At 39.3% G+C, this 25,678-nt stretch overlaps 1 protein-coding gene and 1 non-coding gene across 2 annotated transcripts; both read right to left on the bottom strand.

Annotated features, from left to right (window-relative positions):
• Positions 1 to 728: 728 nt before the first annotated feature.
• KATNA1 (katanin catalytic subunit A1) lies at positions 729 to 20,110 on the bottom strand. The gene is made up of 11 exons (XM_065631765.1): positions 20,030 to 20,110; positions 14,887 to 15,061; positions 14,013 to 14,170; positions 11,557 to 11,740; positions 9,856 to 9,977; positions 8,360 to 8,465; positions 7,858 to 8,016; positions 6,607 to 6,733; positions 4,905 to 5,039; positions 4,512 to 4,638; positions 729 to 1,035 (listed from the first exon to the last, which is right to left on the bottom strand). The coding sequence occupies exons 2-11, from the start codon at positions 15,055 to 15,057 to the stop codon at positions 837 to 839; spliced, it is 1,488 nt and encodes a 495-aa protein (XP_065487837.1). The 5' UTR covers positions 15,058 to 15,061; positions 20,030 to 20,110; the 3' UTR covers positions 729 to 836.
• A 283-nt stretch (positions 20,111 to 20,393) lies between these two features.
• Positions 20,394 to 20,464, bottom strand: TRNAG-GCC (transfer RNA glycine (anticodon GCC)). The gene has a single exon. It is a non-coding gene; the product is annotated as a tRNA-Gly (tRNA).
• Positions 20,465 to 25,678: the final 5,214 nt, after the last annotated feature.

The following is a 25,678-nucleotide window of genomic DNA, read 5'->3' as shown; positions in this document are numbered from 1 at the left end:
ATGCAAAAAGAATTTCTTTTTTTTACATCAATTGCAAAGTCAGTGTTATGAAATCGATTGAGCACACACATAACATGCTCCTTCTCAGACCCAACCTACCAGTGTAGAGTTTTGAAGATCACAGCACCACACACTCAAGGAAGAAAAACGTATTTCAGAACTAATGCCAGCACGTTTTTGTTTTCTCTCAGGCTTACAAGGAGACTACACCACAGATTACTTTACACTGGCTGGACGTAATTTAATATTACTTAATAGACACTGTAAACCAGTGATGATCCTACCCCTTGCTCAGACTACAGTTGATTCTATTGACTGTGAATAGCACGAGGGTTGCTGATCTAAATCTCAACCTTTGTACAGGTTCTTTATTAATACCTTACAAACAGTTTAAGGGTAGAATTCTCTAAGATGAGCTAGAAAAACCATCTGTATAACTGCATTTTGTTCATCCCATTTTCTAGTTCTCGCCCTCCCTTCCTCATTTAGCAGGACTAGTTTCGTTTTCTTTGGTGGAATAGCTATTTTTCAAGTGTAAACCCTCTGATGCAAGAGTTCTGGTATTAAATGTAAGGAAATTTAAAATCCTGAAGATCAAAGCAGATCCCATCAGTATCTTTCACATTTGAGAAAAATGTGTAACTTTTCAAGTTCAAAGAAAAACTTTTCTAGTTCAAAGAAAGCTAGAAAGAATTTGCATTTTAAAAAAAGTTTATTTAGACATCTGTTGCTCTTAAATTACAAAAGTTAAAAAGAGCACGCAGTGCATTGACACACTACTTATTACTTCTAAAGCTGTTTTAAGACGTAAGGTGGCTTCTTCAAGATAAGACAACTCAGCATGATCCAAATTCATCTATCCATTTTTCATACTTCTCAATGTCCGCAGCAGATACAGATTTAGAAACTTTCTTCAAAGCTATTTCAAAGTCTTCCATAGTTGTTGGCATGTGCATTTCATCTCGGGAAAGATTTCTTATTTCTTCTGGTGTCAAGCCTTCAATACGCCTTCTCATAGCCATCAACGACGCATCTCTGTTAAGGACGCAAAAAAAGTTATTCAATACAGGCTGGTGAGTTCAGTTGTTTGAAAGGCTCAGCAGCCTTGTACAACCTACAATACTATGCTATCCATATTTTTCAAACATGGATTTATTCTTGCTGGATCTTTGAACAGCCACTATTCACAGGCTAGCCAGAAGAGGTAAAGATGAACTGATTTATCTAATGCCACTGCATGCCTATGATGTAGCTGATGTTTAGAGCATTTTTAAACAGAAAAAGGGCAAAATAATGGTTTTACTCCTCCTATGTATAGGAAAAGTGGCTGGAATGCTTTGAGTGTTTCCTGGTTCAAACAGGAATCGCACTTGAAAAGACAGAGGGGTTGACAGTATCTACCTCCAACCTGTACATTTCACAGCTAGATGTTAAACTACAAAATCTGTTCAGCCCATGGCTCCTCAAACTTCTGGCCTCAATAAGCATTAAGTGTCTTTACAAGTGAGTTATTTTCTTGCTGCATTAAGTCTGACTGTTTGGATTTCCAACAGTAATGAGCCAGTGAGGTGATAAATGGATAACACTGAAACACTAAAGTTCCTGCTAATTCATTGTTCTATATAGCTTATGAGAAAATGCTACTTATTTTGTCTAGCAGTAAAAAAGATGGAAGGGTAGTCCTGGCAATGTCACAACAGTATCATGTCATATCAGTAGGTGAGAATCCAAAGATAAAACCTTATAGATGTCTCGTAGGAAGACTCAGAAAGATGGTTTCAGCATATTCTGTTTCAGTTTCATGCTCTCCCTCCAAGGGAAACTATAACTGACAGACTTTATGAATTTACTAAGTAATTGTCAGCAATTAGAATGCATAATGCAGTAACTAGAATTTCGGAACAATGCAAAAAAAAAAGTTGCCTTGTTGAACTCCATCTTAGCCGAATATCACCATGCTTGGTTATTATATCATTATTTGTAAACTAAAATCCAATGTTTCGCAAGGGGAGAGAGGCAGGGCAAGTATCTCATGCATCTAATTTGCCTCCAGACAGCAGTTTACCAAATAAAATCAACTCAACCAAACAAAAACACCTCACCATATCCCAACATACCTATAAAATTCAAGTGCAGCTGCCACCACTTTTTCTTCTGTAAAGTCATTTTACTGCCAGTCACCTGAACATCAACCCTTAGTACTTAACTCTAATGCACCCTTAGCACCTGGAGAAGCACCAAAGCCACATTCACAAAATAAGCAGCCACCCACCGGAACACACAGTGGGGGTCAGTTCCGTTCCAAAGGCGTTTCAACTTTCACAGTCTGCTTAGAACAACGATTCAAAATTTGCTCATACTCATATCTAATATGGACTTTATATGCTTTTTATATTTCCCGAATGTCTTTGTAAAATAAAGTTCCACCTCTATTTTCCATGGTTATATGCTGACTGTTGGGAACTATATTCATCTCTGACTGGACTTCACTGTCACAGCAAACTTTGGATTTCATCTCAAATTATTTAAGATAGGAAAATAATTTGACCAAACCAGACTTCTTGGCTCACTTTTTGTTAAGTTTTTCCTGTGTCACTAGCAAGGACTGTTACAGTCTACAAGTTTGAACTTTACTGTGTTTATATACTGTGTGTCTGAACCATACAAAAGCACTTTTAAATCAGCCATGTGTCTTTTTGTCTCAATGTAAATGAAAAAATCACATTTAATATCTGTTTTTCCTGACACCATTAATGAAGTGTTAATACACAGGCTAATAGGAGTACTTTCCTACTAATTTCAAATCATGCACATCCAAACTCCACCTCGTCTGGATTTCTGGCTGCTGCCACCTCAGTCATCTCTAAAAAGAGCGACAAATGAAAGACTCAGGTGTTTCTTCTTTTTTTTTTTTTTGTTTGTTTTCTTGCCTTTTTTAAAAAAAAAAAAAGTATTTGTAGAAATGGACTTTAAAAAATAAAAAGCAACAGTATGTGCATATGAAATTAACTGAAAAACTGAAAAACATCACAAATATTCTGACTTTTAAACAAGTGTATCAGTACCCAGTATAAAATTAATTACAAATAACGAACACTGGACAGACTAGATGAGACAAGCTGCAGCTAAAATGCACAAAGCAGCAGGCCAAATAAACTCTTTCACACAATGTGAACTTACTAGCACAAACTCCTTTCAAAGCCCAACCGACACCAAGACTGAGCAAAAGAACACCACAAATTCCTCTCACAATCCTACAAATTAAACAAACCAGCACAACACCGATTCTGAGCAACTAACATACCATTCTTTTCCCAGACACTGTGCAAGGTTTGTGCAGGAAACAGTTCTGAGGCTCCAAACTTTTAGTTCAGCCTTAAGCAACCCTGCTGAGAGAGCCTTTAGCGGCAGTTAGTGTACAAGCCACTCGCATTCATGCCTGTGGCACAGCATATTGTCCTCTCAGTTATGCTGAGAAGGGTTTGCAGAGCTGTGGTAGGAATCAAGGCAAGAAATGGATCCACGATTGAGGAAAGTAATGAGGAGGTGGTTTTAACCCAGAACAGTTCTCTTACCCTGTTCAAAGTACAGCCCCACAACAGTTGCGCTGGCACAACTTGGAGCTCAAGCCTTGCACTGCTACACTTCAGTGCTACCTCCAAAGCCTGAAAGCGCAGTTGCACGAGTGCTTATTAGATGACAACAGCATCTGAAGAAGTTTCAGTTCTTTGTCCTTGACTGCTGATTCCATAATTGGCCACTGCTGCAACTGCGCCAGTGCGAGTCTTTAGATGTAAGCAAGATGACTGATATTAGTCTCTTAGAAGAGCAGTCCTCTCCTTCCCTTTTTGATTTTTTGAAAGAAAGGAAAAGTTTGGGGGAAGGGCTAAAAGGTATTTTTACTCAATTATTTCAGGAATCTAGGTTATAGAATAGGCCCACAAATGCTTGTATGCAAACAAGACTGAGCAGGAGAGGAGATGGAGGAGGTAGGAGAAAACTCAAGTCAGCCTCACCACTAAAGCCAACATGCTGAGTACACAGCTCTTGCGTGGTCACACAATAAGGTACGCCTGTTCTGTGCCACAAAGGAAGAACACGTTTTCACTTTACTTACTCTGGCCTCTGCCACTATCGCTTCTTACACATGGATGTTCTGCTGAAGTGGTATAACCTCAGTGGAACAACTGCAGTTCTGCAAGTTAAAGTCTACCATCCTGTGAATACTCCTCACACAAGGAAATTGGTGTACATGAACTAACATGGAATTTTACCTGAAGCACAGCTTGTTTAGATTACTCTGTTCCAACTGCTCTTTATCATTATTATATGAAAATATCAAATGGAAATCTAGGTAAATATTAACGCAGTACTTCACCTTTTAGCCATATATAAGACAAGTTACAGCCTGTTTATGTACAACAACTTTAGTCATGTAAATTAGCTACTTTGCAAACAGTTTTCTCAGAGTTTATAGCAGTAGTAAGACAAATGATGCAATGTTAACATACCTGCATACATTGGTAATGTCTGCACCTGAATAACCTTCCATTTTCTCAGCGATATTTGCAAGGTCAACATCGTCAGCCAGTTCCAGCTCTCGCAGATTTATTCTTAGGAGTTCCTCTCTACCTTTTGCTAATAAAAAAATAGAAAATTAAGTCTATGTAACTTGCTTTCTGAAGATAAATAATGAATTGAAGAAGGATAAGAGCGAAGAATGAGAAAAAGGACATCACTTGCTACAAAAGTAAATGTTCAGATTTAACCTGGTCCTGCATTCATAAATAAATTCACATATATGGATCAATTAGATTTTTAAACCAGGTGTTCAAAACTAAAGGAATATTGATAAAGTTTAGATTTTAGTCTTTTCAACCACTTCTCTCCCCAAGTCTTCATACCTGATGGTAATGGAATGTAAATTCTCTTTTCTAGTCTCCGTCTTAGGGCTTCATCAATATCCCAAGGAAAATTAGTAGCAGCAAGTACCATGACCATCTTGGAAGGATCATCATTTTCAGTAGCCCCTCCAACACCTGCATTGGAGAAAAGAGAAGGTAAAACGTACATACGGTTTGTGAACTTCCATGTATGGAGAGAACAATAACTACAATTCTGTAATATTAAAGGAGCTATTCTAATGCACTTTAGCATGTCCAAGTGCAATAGAATCACTAAGTGCAACAGCATTCAGCTTTTCATCTATATGACAGCCTGCAAGCAAAAGTGGAGACCTGGTTTAACCAGGAGCAGTGGCACAGGTCACTGTTCACATCAGGAAGTTCCTTCTCTACCATGGCTGGAATGCTTTTACAGCAGAGTTGTTTGTATTTCTGCCACTGCGGTGTCTGAATTTTCACATCAATGTCCTGTAACAGCACATACACAAAAAACCCCACCCCCAAAACATCAAAACCATCAACACACACACACACACACACACAGACATCCCCCACCCCTCAAATAGTACCTACTAACAGCCACGCAAAAGCCAAATTACTCCCCTACAAAGTTCTTCACTTCTGAATCAAGGCCAAATGTTTCACATACTCAGGTGGATTCTTACAAACTGCTGAAGCGAATTTTTAAATTGGGTGGACTGAATCACAGCTTCTCAGAGGCAGAGACAACATCAGCCTCTAAAGCACTGTGAAACTGCTGCTATATGAAGAAGTTAATTTCATTAAACTTGCTACCCTCTGTATTTACTGGTTTTGCTTATAATCACAGGACTGGGCTGTGGAATAGCCATTGTACCTAGTCTGCCTGAAAATTTGCATATAAAACACCGTTTATGAACACTCAAGTAAAAGGACTTCAAATAGTTGTTACTAATAAAATTAGCTTATGCACATACTTGAGTTATGAGAACAGTATTACAGCTCTACTACTACTTAAAGTCAAACATAAAAGAGTATCAACATCAGAGAACCAGAAATAAATATGCAAATCTTCTGACTCCTGCAATTAGATCACAAATTAGTCCATAGATTAGCACTTCTCAGACGCTTCTTTCCTTCTCCCTGCTCGCTAGCGTATAAAAAAGGATGCCTCTATAGCAACTTTGCACAGCGTTACCTACTTTTAAACTTCGTTGATTTGTGAAATATTAACCAAACAGCTGTAATGAACTCAGTGTTTTAAAAAGAAAACTCTTCCAACCACTTCTATAAAAAATTGCCTTCATTTTTTATTTATATCTTTAGGAGAAAAAAAGAGATCCCAAATAAGTTCAGTGTAATGATTGCCTTTGAAGTTTATATTGGAACAGGTGACAGTTCTTTTGAACCACTTTTTACTTGGTTTTGCAGAAGTAAGTTATATGCTAGGTAAAGCTTGAGAAGAGCAATTAATACTTTTTTTTCTTCTGCAGTTTTGAAATCTCATATTTCCCACTGAATCGTCATTATTCTGGATCAGTAATATAAGGTCATTGCTCAGATGCTTCCACACTGACAGTTGGAATAGCGCATTTGTATCTTTTTACCCAAATTTTATGTAAGGCTTTCAAACAAATTACTTCTGAAGAATTAAGTTTTGATTTTCTTTTTTCTCGCTCAAGTTTCCTCCAGTCCAGCACTCCCCAGAAATCAAGGTATTTACCATCCATTTGAACAAGCAGTTCCGCCTTCACACGTCGGCTAGCTTCGTGCTCCTCTGAAGTTCCCCTGCGACTACAGATAGAGTCTATCTCATCAATAAATATAGTTGTCGGGGCGTAAAATCGAGCCTAAAGAAAGTAAAAAATAAAGCAGAAAGTTAAATGGCAGTCTGCTCACATTTAAGAAACAGCAGCATATTCAGAGCTGAGCAATGACACATTTATCTCAAGGAATCAGGTCTTGAGTACCAATCTGTACTGAACCTTCCCTCTCTTTGACCAGTGCACACAACTGTAGAGCAGCTGTACATTCATTAATAACATTTGAGTAGAACCATTTCTGGCCAAGTCCTGTAACTGTTAGCGCTATAAACAAATGTTTAATACGATAAAAGCAGTTTTACACATTAGGAATAACCATGAAAGTCATCATAGAATGCCTGAATAAGAACTCAGTTAAAGCTAGGAGGAATGTCAGGCTAGGACACCATGATATGGAACCTGTCCGAGATACAGGTCAACTGCAAAATAACCCTGACCTTTCTGAAAACAAGAGAGGTGAAAGACAAGGATCTGCAGTAATAAAAGCTATTATGCTACAGAAGTTGAGGTGCTGTCCATTGCGCATATGCATCTTTGATTCATAGGCATGATATAAACTAATTTAATATGATCAAACTATATTGTAGAAAGTCTTATTTCCTAACTTTTCTGACTACCGTAATTGCAACTCTGCTGCCCCCTTCAGTACCGGGCACCCTGGCAAGCACTGCACAGCAAACCTGTTAACACATGAAAAAAAGACTACACATTCTGAGCCAATTTCAAGTATTACGTGCTCTAAAGCTGGCTACAGTTTGGAAGTCCACTTATTTTAAGCACAAGCACAAAACCACCTGCAACAACAACACAGGCCCAGCCTGAGTAGGGTTCTCACCCAGAAAGCAATAAGATTCTATCTCCAGTTTTATGTTCAAGTACATTCTACAGCACTCATCAGCTTATAGAAAGGTACCTCTAATGTAAGAAGCTAACCCTGAAAACAGAAACAATCTCATTTTTCAGTTTTTATAAAGCTGCTTAGGAATAACCAGATCTTGAATGCACATGGCTGAATCAGAAGCTCCTAAAGTGTCTGAAGCTTGGAGAGCTGTTTTTATATGCTAGGAGTTCTAAATCTTGGCAAGGTTTCACTATTCCAGAAGTAACTCTGCTTCATTATCTCACTATTTATGTTCAGAAACTTCAATCACCATTTCAAACAGCAGACGAACAAGTTTCTCAGATTCTCCTCTGTATTTTGAGGTAAGTGTGGAAGAAGAAACATTGAAAAAAGTAGTCTTGCATTCAGTGGCTACAGCTTTTGCCAGGAGGGTCTTTCCAGTACCAGGAGGACCAACCATCAGCACACCCTATTAAAATGAAAAAGAACCACTTTTAGGACAATAATCAAAACAGAGAGGCAATTTCACAATCTGTTTAATAGCATAACATTAAAATACTAGATGTAAACTTTGCCTTGAAAAGTTATTCAAAGGTAAGTAATTAATTACTACTGCTTACTTGCAACAATATAGCTGAAGAAAGTGTATTTATCTGGCTGACATCTTTGCTTTGTTAGTCCTATTTACCATAAATTTTTTTAATAAAGTGGAAAGAATTTATAAGAACTGTAAACCACCTTAAATTTCTTGTTCTGCCAAGGTCCAATCTCAGAATCTTACTTTTGACCACAGGATCAGATTATTTTCATACCTTCCATGGCCTTCTAATTCCCTTAAAAAACTCCGGCATCCACATTGGTAAAACTACAGCTTCCTTAAGCAGCTTTTTGGCTTCTACTAAATCAGCAATGTCATCCCTGACAAAAAAAAAAAAAAAAAAAAGGAGAAAGCTGTTTGACAGATTCAGACAGACTGCAAAAGCATCAGTCCACAGGTCAAAACAATATGCAATTAAACTTATTGTTATGTAATAGCTCTTCCATAATTCAGGAAAATGAGCTGGATTCATTTACGTTCTAGTGGCAAAAGCCTACAACAATTGCACTTGACATCCAGCTAGTAGACTCCAGCTGGATGCAAAAGGAAAGAGAGACACAGTAAGTATTTCACTAGAGCAGTCTTGTTCTTATTCACAGAAAGAATAAGCAGAATAAGGCAAGTTGGTTTAACTTATGCTAGTTACAAATGATGCTTTCTTCTTTTGCCCAGAGACTGGCTGAAACTTGAATACCATCTTTCATCAGCACGAGAACAATTTACTGAAGACTAGTAAATGGAGCTGAATTAAAGAGAATTTTTAGAATTCTTGTTCAGAGTTACAAATGTATTAATTCTTAGACACCTTACAGGCTGGGTCTTATTTTCTTGACGGTAACTGTCGGGGCATTCCACTTAACAGCACATGCCCAAGTAATATTTTGGTTTCAGAACATATCTTTATGGAGAAATTAGTTTCAAATCTGAAGTGGTGATTTAAGATTCAATATAAAAACTGAAACATATTTACGTATTAAACTGAAATACATGGCAGTTGCATGCATACCAAGTTGTTTGTGGGATTTTTCAGGTTTCTTTAAAGTCTACTTTATTTGCCAGAAGATTTTTGCTCATTTAATCCTCACAAAAATCACTCAAGCTTGGAAACATTTGGAACACAAAACAACCTTTGTGTGAAGTTTAATGTTTAACACATTTATGTAAAGGTACTGACACAAGGTTATATTTTATACTGGCAGTCATATCACATCCAGTAAGATTTCAAAAGGTTCCTATATTGACATAACTTCTTTGTTAATTGGTTTTCTAATCTTAGTATATGCCTGGTAGCAAAACAGGTTTTTAAATGAAGAGACACTGGCAGACACTAGAATCTCACACGTTGCAAAAGAGTATCTCAAAAATTGATTTCAGGACTCTCAGAAAAGTTTCAGAAGCTTTGTATGGTCAGGCTGGACAGGGCTTTGAGCAACCTGATCTAGGGAAAGATGTCCCTGCCCATGGCAGAGGGTTGAAATAGCTGATCTTTAATCGTCCCTTCCAACACAAACTATTCTATGAATCCATGGGTAGAAAAAAAAGTTCTAAAAATATTCAACTACAAAGGAGTTTACTTGCCTATTTAATGAGTAAAGAAAACCTGTAGGTTCTTTTAATGTGTAAGCATATATTAAAATAGTTAATTCTTGCCATTTGTATAAGAGGAAAAAGAAAGAACTAAGACAGACTGGCAGAAGTATTCAAACTTACCATCGAATGTTTGGATTCTGAGAAATGATATCTCTTTCCAAAGCTTCTACTAAATCTTTATCATATCCAGTACTATCAAATTTCTTTGGTTCAGACTCTGAAATCTCAGATGTGGATTTGTTCTACATATAAAGGATATAACAACATCAATACATAACAATGGTTATGGTACCAATGGATTTTTATAACAAGTCCACAGTAGCATCATATTTCTAGAAGGTGGCAACATAAACCAGCATGAAAATTGTGAAGCATCCATATTCCTGCTGCACTGCAGGATCTATTGGTTCACCCACAGTTCTGTACTGCCCTGGTCCCGCTTCCTCCTCCCCAAAGCCAGCATATTGTACTGATGCAGTTTCTTTGCCTTAGTAGGTAATCAAAACTGCAAACATCTATCCAAGTATAACAGTGTTGCCCTCCTCTCCCACAGAAATGCAAAACTGTCTAAGACAGCAGCTGGGTAGGGAGAATTATGCATGAGACTGGCTCAGAAAGTGTCACGCTGAGCTAGGGTATCTCAAATCCTCTGAGTATTGTAAATATGCCATATATACGGGACACGCAAAAAATTAAGCAGAACTTCCTTACACAGGATGAGCAAAGGTGATCTGCAAGAAGACCACAGGAGTAAAAAAAAGAGTTAATTAACTGGTAACAGGAGCATGGACAAAAACAGCAGAGAAGCAGCTCTGCAACAGAGCAGAAGCAAAGCAGCTGCACAGCTGAAAGGGCTCAAACAGCAAAGACCATGCAACTGAAAGGAAATAAAATGCACCAGACATACCCTTTTTTTTTTAATACACTTAACAGCAAGCACTGGTGATGACAGAACAACTGTAAAAAAGAAAAAAGACCTATCCTGTCTCTGTGTGTGTGTATCCTTAGTGAGAGAGGATTCTCACTCAAGATAATGTAATTAAGCTCCTAATAAAAGTAGTAGTTTACATAGCTAATCAATTCCACCCTTGTAGCTTATACTATTTCCACAGGCCATGACACCTTGCTACAACATAAGCTTGCTGAAGCTAACAAACTATTACATAGATATTTCATTTATTCAGACTCTGGAAAACTATGAACTGAGAATCTTCAGTACAATCTGTTACTCTGGTCATCAGCTAAATTCATGGAGACCAGAGCACAAGCAAAAATTAAAGCATTCTAACGGCAACTAAGAGATCATAGATCATTCTCTCTCATGGGGTATATGTTGGGTATTTTCTTGTTTTAAACTGAAAAGAATCTGGATCTAATACCAGATCTCAACAAAAAAAATATGTAGAGGTCTCCCTTCAAGATTAAATAAATCTTGAAATGCTTTGGAACAGGCAAGTCAACCTCAGTCTAAAATATACAAAATCAATTCAAGAAACCATAAGGACTTCCCATTGGAATGAGCTCCATCAGGCTCAGTTTCAGTAATTGAGTCGTATAATTTCAAGCAACTATTTCCAAGTTGCAGTAAACAAGCCCACATTTACCAGATCACTTCCTCCAGATGAGTGTGTGTGGGATTTTTTTAATGAATTTGTAACCCAGATTGTCCATAAAGCAAAGATACCTTACAAGGAGAGATTCAAATCAGCATGCTTACTTGAACGGAAGAAACATTTTATAGGCATCTGATTTTATAATACACTCAATATTAAGAAAGCAAGACTGAGTTTCTCAACTTCATGAAGTTATTCGCAAGCTTACCTTTTCCTCCTTTCCTTTATTTTGCTGATCCTTTTTTTCCCGGCCGCGGACTGCCTTCCCTTTATCACTGGGATTTCGAGAGGATGGTCTGTGAGGGCCTCTGACAGATGCACTTATACGATTATTGTGACCTCTGCAATCATTGCACTGAGCAGACTGACGTTTTCTGGGTCCTGGTGAAGGTCTAATTAGTTGTAACATATGCAAAAAGCCTCAGTGTAAAGTCACTAGTAAGCAATACACAACCAAATAAAGTGGTTACAAGACATTTTGCTCAAGATAAAAATCTGTATGTCAGAAACAAGACAGATATTTTCAAATAGTCGCTAAAAATCCATTTGTCCTTTGCCACAAACTCAGGGCTCATTTGCTTAAAACAAGCTCATTACTGAAAGTAACCCTAGTATTATGGACTTTAGGAAACAAACACACACACACCCCCCTTCCCAATATATTTTGTCCTTATCACAAGGGTCCTCACTCTCCTACCCAAAGAAACATAAAGATTTCTTGGGAATGACAGTTTTATTTTCATCTCTTGGGAAAGAACATTTATGTGAGGCCTCCAGTTGCTTGAAACTATACTATTTTTAGAAGCACATATGAATAAACCAGTATCGTGACTGGTATTATGGATTTCCTTTTTAAAATTCAGTTTCTTCCCCAGGCACATCTGTTACTCTCACAGATATACTTTTTCCATGGGCCTTCCCCTTGGCCTTCCTAAAATTCCAGCATTAATAAGCTAACAGTCAAGTTTAAGTTCAGGGATATTTCTAGAGAACAGAAAAAGGAAGAGCATTTACTAACTAGAAGATGTGTTTTGACATATCATTCAAGATACACCAGGATCCAGTACCTTCATAAAACTTGTCTTTAACTGATTGACAGCAACAAGTTTGTCAGAACTGTACACATCACTTCAGGGTGAAATGCGTATTAGGCAACATGAATATGCTAATGATAAGATAGTGTTAAAGTCTTTCCACTCTCCAAATGGACTATCTACCAACCTTCATTTTTATTTATGAACACCTAGACACATCCGAATTCCATTCCAAAGCTCAAAATAAAGGAATACTGTGATTACACATCTAATTTCCACCTGAATTTCTGAGTTCTGGTATCTCAGTATAGGAATTTACAGTGGTTATTCCAACACAACATGGCCCAAGTTTTCCCTGTGGCTTTTTTCATATTACCACAACTCAATACTTCACCAGCTGGCAAGACAAACGGAACAGAAACAGTTCTCTCAAGTCTTTCCCTTTTTAGAAACATGAGTTTGTGTATCTCTTCTCTAGCAAGCTTAAAAATATTAGAAAAGTTCTACCTCCCAGACTCTATTATTTCAGAAGGTTTGAATGAAATTGGCTAGCAGTGTTCCAAACTTATCGAATGAGATAAACAAACAGTATGATCACACAAGACCCATTTCTTTCAGAAAGCAGGCTTAAAATAATAAAAATGTAAGAGTGTAGCCATAAAGACTGAAGTTACCTGTCTGTGAGAAACAGTTTGTAAATTCAAAGCCTCAAAGAACAGTTTGACAGTACAGCTAAGCTGATCTAATAGTTGCTTTCTGTCTAAGCACACAGTTCCATCTCTGCTTTGCATGCACGCCTGTTCCGTCCTTCATGCTACCACTGGCACATGTTAAAACCTCCAATTAACCAATTCAGATAGCTAATCTCAGGAGAAAAAGCAACAAAACCCAAACAAACTAAAAGCCAAACAACAACAAAAAGCACTAGCCCCATAAAACAGTGTCTTTTTGCCAGTTTAGCATCCTAAGCCAGCTAAGCAATGCAAACAAGGACAAAAGTGAAAAAAACTTGGGCAACTGTGGAGGGTAGGACTGTCCTTTCAGCAGCAGCTCCACTGTCAAACCACATGGCAAGGCCTTGCTTCCACAGACACTAACCCAGCATAATTCAAAACTCATTAAATAAGCAGGCTGGCCTGCAGCTGCTTGTTCCCACCCCTTCCCTTGAGCTCACGCCTGCCTAACCGAGGAGCTCACAAAGGAGATCTGGCAACCACCCTGCTACACAAAAGGAACTGAGATTGGACACTTCTAGATTTTACTGTTACTCTGATAATACTTCTTCATCCAGCTGCGTGCAGAATCATTTTAAACTCAGCTACAAGGTCAATTCAGGAATAGAGTTGAGCTTCCACAGAATGAAGAGTTCATATTGTCAGAAAAAAAAAAAAAAAAAAAAAAGGCAAAAAAGCGCTTGACATTAGTCAGGCCCATATAAGATAAAAGCCCCAGAACATTCCGAAGCAGGCTGCCTCAAAATGGCATCTCCTGCAACACAAACTGTGACAAGCTGCTGGTGTTAAGTATTACACATCTAAGTTCTAGAACAAAAATTGCACAGGACCAGGCTGAACTCAAAGCACACTTTGCCCTGATAAACATTAATTTAGGTCTTCAGGTTTCCTCTTACCTACGTTCAGCAGGTACTGGCAAAGACCAGACTTCTGCATCATGAGCTGGTAATTCTTGTTGTGAAGCTTTCAATGGAGTACTGTCTAGTTTAAAACTCTCTAGTGTTTTCATTATATCTTTCACATGCTTAGCTTCTACACTTATCTCCTGCCAAACCTGATTAAAAAAAAAAAAAAAAGGCAGATTAAGCACTTTGCAAATAAGTTTGTAACAGTCCTCTGTTCAAGCTCGTGCAATGCCTGGATGGATTCCACAAGGTTTTACAAGCTACTCGATTCTACTTCAATAGACAAGAATAACACACATCAGATATTAAAGAGGGTTTTTTTTCCTGCCTTCCTTAGCACATTTAAAGAATAAACAAATCAATTTCCAATCTAACGCCAAACAGATCTTTTGTATATTAAACAAGTATGACAGAAAAGAGCACAACCTAATAGACTGAATGTCAACAAAAAAAAAAAAGATGGTTTGTGTTAAGGATAAATTAACATGGTAGCTACAACTCAGTTTCTATTAAGGATCCATAAGTCACACTACTAAAACACTGAAAGGGAAATAAGACTATTCAAAATTATACCAGCCAAAAAAACTTCAGCATAACAAGAACACTCATCAGTAAGAAGCTGACAAGCCAGACAGTGCACTGGCTCCCCAGGGCTGTGTTCCATTGCTTGTTTTGTCATTGTCAGAGCAAGAAGTCATAAAGAAGACTTAAATAAGTCTATATAATAACGAAAAAAATCTATTTATAACAGCAAGACAGCTTATCAGAGAATGGTGTATTTTTATACTTTTGTTTACCATAAGATAGGCAATTTTTGCTACTTTAATACTTTTCCCTCAAAACACCCCAGAAAAGTACTAGTTACCTGTTGCCATTTCTGTTGCAGATATGTATCTCTGACAGAGTAGAGGTACTTATTCATTTGGTCAAGAACTCCCTGGTAGTAGACCATTGCAGAGTCATAATTTCCCAGCAAGGCATATTCACGGGCCAGCTTTACATTCTCACTGATCATAACAAGGCTCATGTTCAACATGAAGCTGGAAAAAAATAGGAAATATTAAGGAAAAAAAAGATCCTGGGACCAGAACAAATTTTTGCAACTATTTTCATATGCTAATTACCTCATTTGGCATATCAAAATATAGAAGCTGGAAATACACTGGTTAGAAAAAGGTCCTAGAATGAAAGTCTTCCACATAAAAAAGATAAGTGATTCTCTAGTACTAGAAATGAAACACTTCACTTCATAGAATTGTTTAATGCAACAAAGATTGTTGAAAAGCATATACAAGATATGCAGATTGAAATGCACCATTGCAACCCACAATCGCATACACTCCTTCTCTCTTTATTCTACTGTAAGATAAATTGATATTTTACTGTTAGCACTAAAACATTGTCCATGCTATGGCATGTGGTTTAAGAAAAACCCCAAACTATAAACCAAAGCCCTTCTGCTATATGCATTAAGTTTTGGGGTTTTATGCCTTAACATTCCACACACACAAGTTTAACACTCTGATATTGTCTTGTGGAGAACACTATTTCTCCATTTTTTCAATTTTACAATTATTCAGTTTTATTCAATGTTTCTTCAAAACAAATATTCATCTTCCATGCCCAGCTTGCACCTTCCTATCGCCTCCATTTTTACACTTATAAAGAGACTCTTGAAAAATGTTGAGGCTCCTAAGTTATCACTGAAAGGTAAGGAAAGGCCACAATTAAACATTTACTGTGTAGCTACTCACTTTATTCAACCTATTGTTCAAACCATGCTACTTTTCCACTAGTATCATGGACTGTGACCACTTCTAGTTTGTAGCATTAGCAGAATCTGCACTTTTAGATTAGAATAGCACAGAAATTATTTATACAAATACAATAATAAGTAGAAGCAGTAGACATTCTTTATGGCACAGCCACTGTCCATATAGCAGCCATGCTATGTTCTTATCCATTACACATCCCACCCCCTTCTTCTCTAAGATACCTGCTCTGCCTCCACTTCTCCTCTCTCTTGTACACCAAGAATTTCCCCACTCTTCTCCTAATTTCCTAGAACCAAGCGCAGAAAACATTAAAATAAGAAAATAAACATGCCTGCAAGAGTGTCGTCTTGCTCTCATTTCGGTACCTGTAGCCAGTACCAGTAAGAAGCAACTGCAGGCAAGCAATTACAGCTAAGCCCTGGGATGAAGCATACTTGATACAGATCAACTATTTAAAGAACGTAAGCAGTACTAAACTCACATGTGCAATAAACAGATTTAAGACTGAATGCATTTCAAGACCAGGCTATGGTCAAATTTGGGCACAGTGAGGTTTCAGAAGCCACACTTCACACGCCCCAGACAATCTATTGCTAAAATATTAGCTCTCCACTGTAAAGAGAGGCTGCTAAGTACAACTCACACATTCGAAGACTTACACTCCTTTTCCTGTCTCTTTTTCAAGTAGCTTTATGCACGGACACGCAGCTGATTCGTTCCTGTGCCAACAGCCTCTTCTTTTTTGCTTCCTTCCTCAGCTTCCCTTGAAGCAGATAGCTGCTGTGAGAAGTTTCAGCCCAAATAGCAAAACTCTGGCAACGGCAGGAGCTGAAGACAGGCCTCTGACAGCCCACACCCATCCAAGCAGAAGGGACCCATGGGGCTGAGTTTGGAGACCTGCTATCAGAAGGACCTACACTGTATAATCTCATGCCAGCCAGAGACTCGCTGAGCTGGCCACAACGATGTCTACAAGCTGATAAGAGTTAATGTGACCAGCAACCACAAAGGCTACCATATCCCTGGCTAATTAGGCTTTGAAGACATTGTTTGACTTGGGAGCTTTGTTGCTTTTTACCTCAGGAGAAAGAGCCTGAAGATGTTTGTCAGCTGCTGTATGGATCATCACACAGATATTACCAAAGTTTTCCCTGCTATATTTAGGAGCAAGCTTTTCCACTCCTGCTCATCCTACCAGATACACCTGTTTGCCTGTCCTGAGAATTCAAGCTGATGACTAACACCACTGAAATCACAAGTTGAGCAAGATGCTAATAAACATTTTTAAAATCAAGTAATAGCAAGTTACTAAAGCCAAACTAGACTTTCAAATGCAGAGAGGAGCTATAGATTTTTTGTTTGTTTGGTTGGTTTTTTACACTGAATTAATGCTGTAGAGCAATCCAAGCAGAACAGAAATTCTGTTTAAATATCTGAAAAACAAAAGCTTGTAAGAATAGTTTTCATCTGGAGACGTGAAAATATCAAGAATTGGAAAACAAACAAACAAACGAGGCTAAGTCAGAAAGATATGAATGCTTGGAACCAAAATGACAGCATTGCACATAAATGTGATTTTTAGGTGAGAAAAGAAAGAGAAAAGACAGAAAGGAGGAACAGAGACAGAAGAACGAGTTAACATCTCACATGGGGGAAAAATAATAAAAAAAGCGATCACTTAAATTTATAATGCTTCCAAGACAACCAAAAGCAATAATTCCAATGAAAACCCAGGAATACATCTGTTTTATCAGTGGTACTGAAAATGCAAGAGAATTTATTTTAAACTAGAAAGCCAGTTTAATTTCTTCCTTCACGTTGAGACATAAGAGCAGAAGAGTTTGAAGTGGCTTCCAAGTACAAGGCTCTTGTGTACAAGTGAGGCAGAAAAAGCTGATGGCTCTGCTGGACATGCCACTGCTGCTGCCACCTGAATAGTGCCAGAGCTGACACACCAGTGCGAGTCCATAGGCTTACTGCACCTGTAACTGAAGATGCTGAAACAGTTCTAAACCAGGAAAAATTAAAGGGAGTACTAATCTGAAACCAGATTAAGGTTTGCAGCAGAAAGTCATAGTAGGCTCTGGCAGCTCAGAGTAGGGTGCAAGACACCTATGGGAGAGGTGTGAGTATGCACAAATCCATAGTTAAACTATACCTGAAGGAATTAAAAAAACCCCAAACAAACAAACAAACCCAAACAAAAAACTAATCCTGCACCACCTAATAATTTTTAAAGTATTTACAAATACCTAGTACTGTCACGTAACAGGATGCCAAAGCAGCAAGGCTGCACTTATCAGCTATGACCTTTCCATGAATCATACCCAGTGAAGTTATCTATATTCCAACAGCAACTGAAATAGTAACAAGCTCGTAAAGTTTACAACAAACAGGATAGAAGGAAAATAAACCAAGCAATTTGTCTTGCAAGTTTAATTCTATACTGTATGCAAACACACACACTTCACAATAAGAATATTCACTCTCTACAGTAGCTATATTTATAGTTCCCTAAGATGAACACAATAAACCCATGAAATTAACCCATCTCTACTAACAGAATAGATTTTGTTATTTGCTCCAAGCACCTAAAATAGTTCTAGAGTTTGGAACAGCCAAGAGCATCCGGGGTTGAAACCTAACAAGGGCTCAGAATACCTACAACTTTTGAGAATGGGATTTTGGAACTTATTTTTATATTTTAAAGGTAACAGACTGACCATCATCAAGAAAACACTGGGCATACATCATGTTTTCCAAAATGACTTTAAGGAATTACAATAAGGAACAACTACAGTAATTTCTGCTCGCATTCATACATTAGAATTTGGGAAACTGTAACTGAACATAGCGTCGATCCCGTTTCACAAAGAAATCCCCCACAACTTTAAAAAATAAAAGAAGAGATCGATATGCAGATGTTGAAAGGGAAGATTAAAGTTGGAGTCTACCAGTTACAACAGGGGACCCGTCAGCTACTCTGCTGACTCAGAGAACAGCACAAGCCATACAAGCAGAACAATTCCAAAGAGTCCTTCAGTGCAGCCTTAATGTTTGGACTAAGTCAGAGCTTGAATTTTGGCAGAGTGTACATGTTTCCATTATTTCAGCCTGCTATACAGGCTCTGGCATCAAAGCAACCATGTAAAACTCATAAAGTTCTCTCAGTGAGCCAGAAAAGAAAAAAAATCCAAAGTAACAGCTTTCAGGAATCGATTTTTACTGATGACAGGGCCTGCAATTGGACTGCATCACCTCAGAGCTCCCTTCCAGCTTTAATACTCTTCTTCGTAACATCCACTCCTACCAACATTTGGTATCAACAAGTGATTGTGTTAATTACTTGGGAAACAGAAGAGTTGCCAGACTTACTTAATATTAAACAAACTGGTTCTCATACTCTTATTGTATTTAACAGTAACAGTAGTGAGGAAAAAACCACCAGCAACCAGGAACATGAGTACTTAGCTGTTTACACAGAAAAAAAAAAAAAAATTTAGATAGGTACCACTGGTGGTGGATGATTTCATGTTTTCAAGGCTAAACCTTTCAAAAGACTTTAAAGATATAATCGTAATACTTACTCCCCATTTCATGGGGGCTGGCATTCTTTTAGATGGTCAATGTCAAGTTAGCAAGCTTCTCAGAAAATTTTGAAGGGCTGGCATCAGAATGGGTATCTAGAATTGCTGCTGGCTGCTTCTCTCTGGAGGTAAAACTAGCACGACTGCAAAACGCTGACTTCGTCAAGGAAACTCTATGTATATGTATAGGTGGAGGGTGAAGTACACACCGCAGTTGAGAGTCTGAACCGATGCCCCGCAGCCCCCCGAGCCCGGCTCCGCGGGGCGGGGTGCCGAGCGGCCACACACCTGCGGCCAGTCGCCTGTCGGTGACTCCGGGGCCGCCAGCGCGACGCCCCGAGCACCTGCGAGCTACAACAGTGACATCAGACCGACGAGCACGGTGCTCACGGGTGTCACGACAACAACCACCGGGGCGACTCCCTCTCCAAAGCAACGCCCGGGCCACGGGGCAGAGGAGCCGAAACAAACCCTCCTCCCGCCCGGCTCCCCCCGGGGCGGCCCGGGCCAGGCGGGGCGCGCAGGTCGCCCCTCGCCTCAGGCCGAGCGGGGGTGGGGCGGCCCGCAACGGCCACCCCGCAACGGCCACCCCGCAACGGCCGCCTCAGGCAAGGGAAGGCACCGCGGGCCTCTCGCCCTCACTTACTCGTCTCCAGAGCTCGGCCCCAGCGCAGCGGCAGCAGCTCCCAGTAGCCAGGACCCCTACCGCTGCTTCTTCCCCCTTCCTCCTCCAGCCGCGCTAACCCCACCCCCAGCCCTGCCCGCCTCCTCCCGCCGCCGCCGGCCGTTTGAAGGCAAATCCGGCTGCGTCACTTCCAGCCCGGCGAGGCGGCGGTGCTTGTGGCGGGGGTGAAGGTCCGCCCAGCCAGCCGACAACATCATAATGCCTGTTTTAGCATTCTAGCATTACTGCTGAAAGGGATGAGCTTTTTTGCCTTTTTTTTCGTTTTTAAGCTTTTGAGGGAAAAACAAGAAGGCGGAGAAAGCAAAGGGGTAGACAAAAGCACAACTGCATTGGCCGGGAATCGAACCCGGGCCTCCCGCGTGGCAGGCGAGAATTCTACCACTGAACCACCAATGCTGATGCAGCATAACATCCCCGCCTCTCTCACTCGAGGGCGACAATGTCGGACTGCGCCGCCGCGGATCTTCAAATGGTCCTGATGGGACCGCCCCGCCGCGACCGTTTGAAAGCCTGCGGTGGCGGTTGAGGAGAAGAGCCCTAGTTATTTTTAAAGGGGATTAAATTTCTTCCCAGAGGCCTGAGAGCACAAATAGGCCAAAAACCCCAGCAAGTTTATACTTCCGAGAAGGAAAGATGCACCATGGTGGGGCACCGGGTGCTACCAGCACAGGCCGGGCCTGCCGCGACAGGCAACCGCTGAAGAGGCGCTTCATTCGGCTAATTGCTTTCCATAATCCACAAGGATGGGTTTTGCCTGGTGAAGAGCGTGTATCCCTCTTTTCTTCTCCACGTATTCGTCGATTTGTGACAGTCTCCAGCTCTTCGGACTGCTAACAATCGGTGTTGTTCTGGGAAAGAAAACACATCCCGCGGCACAGAGCTTAGGAGAGCCGGATGCCGAGCTGGGTAAGCCAGGCAAGCGTCCTTGAGTGGTGTCCCTGATGAGCAGTCTCTTATCACCCATGTAAATAGATTCAGCTGCTTAGCAACAAATAGGATCTAAAGGTTGGGCACAATGCAGCAGGTTTACGATAGTCCATTAGGGTGAACTCAGACCGGCAGCATTATGTAGTGTCTTAATCAAGTTAATCACATCTGTTCTTCCCGTTTTGCTCTTGTATTTTTACCTGTTGAACATTGTTAAATTGGCAATTTTAATCTACCCCTTTAACGAGTGTCTGAATTTAAAGCAACCATTTCTAGCCATAAGGTAAAGAAAGCTGTTGATGAGTTTCTAAAATTCTAAGTGTTACTGTATCACATCACTTGGGGATAATCTCTCCAGCTCTCATAAACCTGTTTCTAGGTGGCTAAAGAATAAGAAATGTTGCTGTACTTCCAGCCCAACCCCCAGCCAAAGGCAGAATTATTAGGATATAACAGAATCTCTGCAATAAGACACTGGTTTCTGCATCAGTAGTTCGAGATGTGGACTTAAAGAAGTGGACTTTCTCGAAGATAATTCTCCCTCGTAATAAACATGAAAGCTGTGATATGTTGTAATCTCTCTCTTAAGAAAAGGAGTAGCTTCATGATACATAATGTATGCATAATAAATAATTAAGATTTAATTATTTTTATGAAAGAGGCAGCAGAGGACAGGGGCAGAGCACTGATACACTGAATTCTTGAATGTCAAAATGTATACTTCTGAGAACAGGTTACAAACGAGATGACAGCTAAGTACAATAACAATTCTGCTGTTAAACATATGCAAATTTTTTGTTAATCAGTAGAGCTGTTGCAAAGTAAAGGGGACTCAGAGGAGGGGGGGTGAAGGAGAAGGAAAGAAAAGCAAATGCATTTGGGTAGCTAATGTTTGCACTTCATATTTAATAAGTCAAAACGGTAATTCAATTTTCACTTCTTATGAAGATTCACGTATATTTTTATTACCTCAGCAGATATTACACAACAGAAACTGATTCTGAGAAAACAGAAGCAGTTTCTAAACCCCAGGAATATCACTGATTACCAGTAGTTGTTAATTCATTTAGGCTGTTCACTAGTGCTGGAATTCTTTCTGCTATTCTGAAGTAACTTTTAAGTAAGTGTCAATGCAACCATCAACTCGCATCCCCCAGGTCAAACATGCTTGCTGCAGTCAGCCTTAGCTCCTCAGCTATCAGGTACAGACAGACAAACAGGCAATCTGGCACTCCTGCATGAAGGGGACAGACAATCCAGGGTACTGACTAGGAAAGTCAGCATAAAAGAGACACATTCTTTTCACACAAACATCAAGGGACTCGGAGATTACGGTCCAAGCCACCGCCACGCAACCCTGTAAAACCCAAACATACCAGCGGGCGTTCAGAGACCACATACTACACAAGCAGCTGCACTACAGGTATGCAGAGAACTGGCAAAAGTGGATGCCCATGTCATGACAGGGACAAGTACAGAACACTCAAGAGACCGGAGTAATTTACTATGGCCGTGAGATAATGCAAGATTGCTAGGTTTACTAACTAGGCACATAATGAATGAATAATTTGCTTAAGCGAAATTGTGCGGTGGTCTATGTATTTAATTGGAGGATGCAAAAGAACTGACAGGAGGATATTTATAATACAAAAAAGACATTATATATACATATACACACATGGAATATATCTATATATATCTATACAGATATATATAAATCAGTAAACTTGAATAGTGCCTTTATCGAAAGCATCTTAAGGCATTCAAAACATTTTACTACAACATTGACAGAATTTATTATCTTTTTGCTTTGGATGAGTTAAAGCAAACAGATTAAAGGTCTGATCTGAAACACCAAAGACATGTGAAACCAAAACCTAATAGTATCTTGGGTGACAGCAGTGTCATCTGAGAACACACTCACTGCACTGCCTATTAGCTGAATAATATTAAAAGGAGTCTAAATAAATCATTCCCACTCACAACTTTGCAACAGCAGAAGATACATCAGTCTCAAAGAGACTTTCTAGCCATATATTCTATAGACTCTATTACAAATCGAGGATAGAAAAGATATAGCGAGAGGGCCTGCCCTAGGATAGAATGCCACTGAATATCAAATAGTATTTACAGTACAGTTATAGGAGTATAGAACATTTCATAAATACAATTAATATGTGTACAAGGGCACATAAAAGAGAAATTTATTTTCATGCTTTACAAAGTGAAACTAACCTGAACTAAAACTTACTGCAGAATTCCACAGCTGCTGGTGAGGAGCCTCCCTTCTCAACTGCCTGTACAAACCAATCCCCATCACAAGTCACCAGTGAAACACCCATGTTTTAAGCAGCAGCTACAAAGAATCTCAATAGATTCTGAATCTATGTATGAAACGTGAAGTTTCAAAACATGGGTAAGGCATACCATGTTGGAGAGCTGTGACATTTATGTATAACTAACTTTCTCAGAGAACTTGGACTGTAACACATTGCATTTTTGCAAGGAAATATATAACACTGCAGCATATAGCTGGCAAAATTCAAACACTGTATATTACAACTTCTAACACAAGATAACAGAAAATGCCAGAAGCGTCTACCAAATTCTAAAGATGTGAGCTCTTCCTGTATTTGTTTCAAAATGGTAAAATAATATTTAATATTTTTGCTTGTATAGAACCATGATTCCTTTACAGGACTTTTTTTTTTTTTTTTTTTTTGGTAAGAGAAAAACCCACCACATTGGCTGAAGAGCGTAGTGTTAAACAGGAATGTAACATCACAAAATGCAGGCTGAGGAGAAACAGATTAAAAGGCCATTTTAACAGTCAATTTAATGAAGACTTGACATTATTTGCTCTGCACATTTCACAAATGGTAAGGCAGGCTTGATTAAATTACCTTTAACCAGTAATATATTATACTTTACTCCAAGATAAGTAGACCAGTTTTACTGGGATACTTACTACGAAGGAGGATAGTCTTTAAAGGTTTATTTACATGGAAAACAAACTTTTTTACATAGTATAGAAAATGGAATAGTTATAGACTGCAGCCATTTTATAATATTTAAACTAAGTGAAATGAATCTTAAAAGCCATTCTATTTCAACAGCTGTGGAACAGGCAGACAGAACTTGAACTCTTTTATTAAGCTACAAGCCCATTTCCATTATAGAAAGTAACTACCTGCTTGAGAAAATAATTTTTCATAACCATCTTCTAACCACGATAAACACTTTCAAGTAGAGGGGTGAACTTTCATTAATATTTTCTCCTATGACAAAGTCCGTTTAAGTAGTTTCCACACTGCCAACCCTCTTTATTTCAGTTCACTCCTTCTTCAGTTATGCCAATATAACTAATTTTTTGGACTACAGTGGAAACTGGATCACTCAAATGAGCACACTTACAAGAAAGAAACTTCCGAATGCTAAACACGAAGCAGTTTTCTCACTGATCCAGTATTTAGCAGAGTACTGTAGACAGTTGCACTGGCACAAAGAGACACTGAACTGGAACACAGAAATGGAACAAGTGGCCAGAAGCACACAAGAATTTCTTAAACTAGCTTGGAGAGAAAAGTAAATGAGTAACCGGTGTTTGCTGCGAGAACAGCTATGAACACCAATTTCACGATGTTTAGATAGTCACAATGCCAGTGCAATGGCACAAACAATAATTTAAGAAAGCAGTGATGCTTACAGGCACATTATTAGATTATCAATTGGAATTCAATTCCAAGGAGGAAATTTACTAAAAATAGTGCATTTTCTTAACCACTGCGTCAGCTTCAGGAGAAAGGAGGAGAGAGAGAAAAAACGTCATCCTTTCTGCCTCTCACCTGTAACTCCCAGTCTTGCCTCAGGGAAGCTGCTTAGAGGGTTACCCCCATCCCTGCTCCCAGTAACCTCACCAGGCTCAGCGCCCTCCCACCAGGAGACCCCATGGGATGCCTGCTCGCCTCCTGCAGGACACCATCAAAACAGCCATGCAGAGGGCAGCAGACACAGCTCAAAGTTCCTAATTCTGTTCTGAATTGGGCTGTGCAAGACTGACCACTGAAACTGTACTGGGGGCTCAGATAGACCAGTATGCGGCACTTCTCACTGTCTGTGGAACTAGGAGGAGAACTGCTAAAGCCCAATGAAACTGGCCTCCACAACAGTCTCAAAACCCATAATTTATAATATTTTCCCATTACTATATCAAACATACAATAAACTGTTCGGAAATTTATTTTTCAAACTAAAAATTCTACCTAAAGCAAAACTGTACACACTTTACAGTTTGGTTGTAGTCAGAAAATTAAACTAGATTTCAGAAGGTGTTTTTCCTACAGCTCTTTTCCTCGTCACAACTATAAGAGAATTGATGACAGGAGATAAGTTGTTTTTGAGTGAGCAGTCCTCCTGCTTTGAGAGTACCAGCCCCATGCTCCGGCGTTACTAATGTCAAATTCAATTACTACTTCAGAAAATACTAGTTCTAATGCTTTATCGCCTTACAATCATACTATAGCCAAGATTGACACTTCCTTGTTCCAAAGTTGAGAATTATGCCACTACCTCAGCAGCTGGAAACATTTCACCAGACAGATGGCTCAGTTTTTCCAACACTCTGAATAATTAGCCTAAATATAGTGAGAAGTGAGGATACATTTTTAAGGAAAAAAAAAAAAG

This window comes from Caloenas nicobarica, chromosome 3, assembly GCF_036013445.1.
Source record: "Caloenas nicobarica isolate bCalNic1 chromosome 3, bCalNic1.hap1, whole genome shotgun sequence".
NCBI classification, from domain to species: Eukaryota; Metazoa; Chordata; class Aves; order Columbiformes; family Columbidae; genus Caloenas; species Caloenas nicobarica.
The sequence above is the reverse complement of the archived record's forward strand: the minus strand, read 5'-3'. Positions and strand labels throughout refer to the sequence as shown.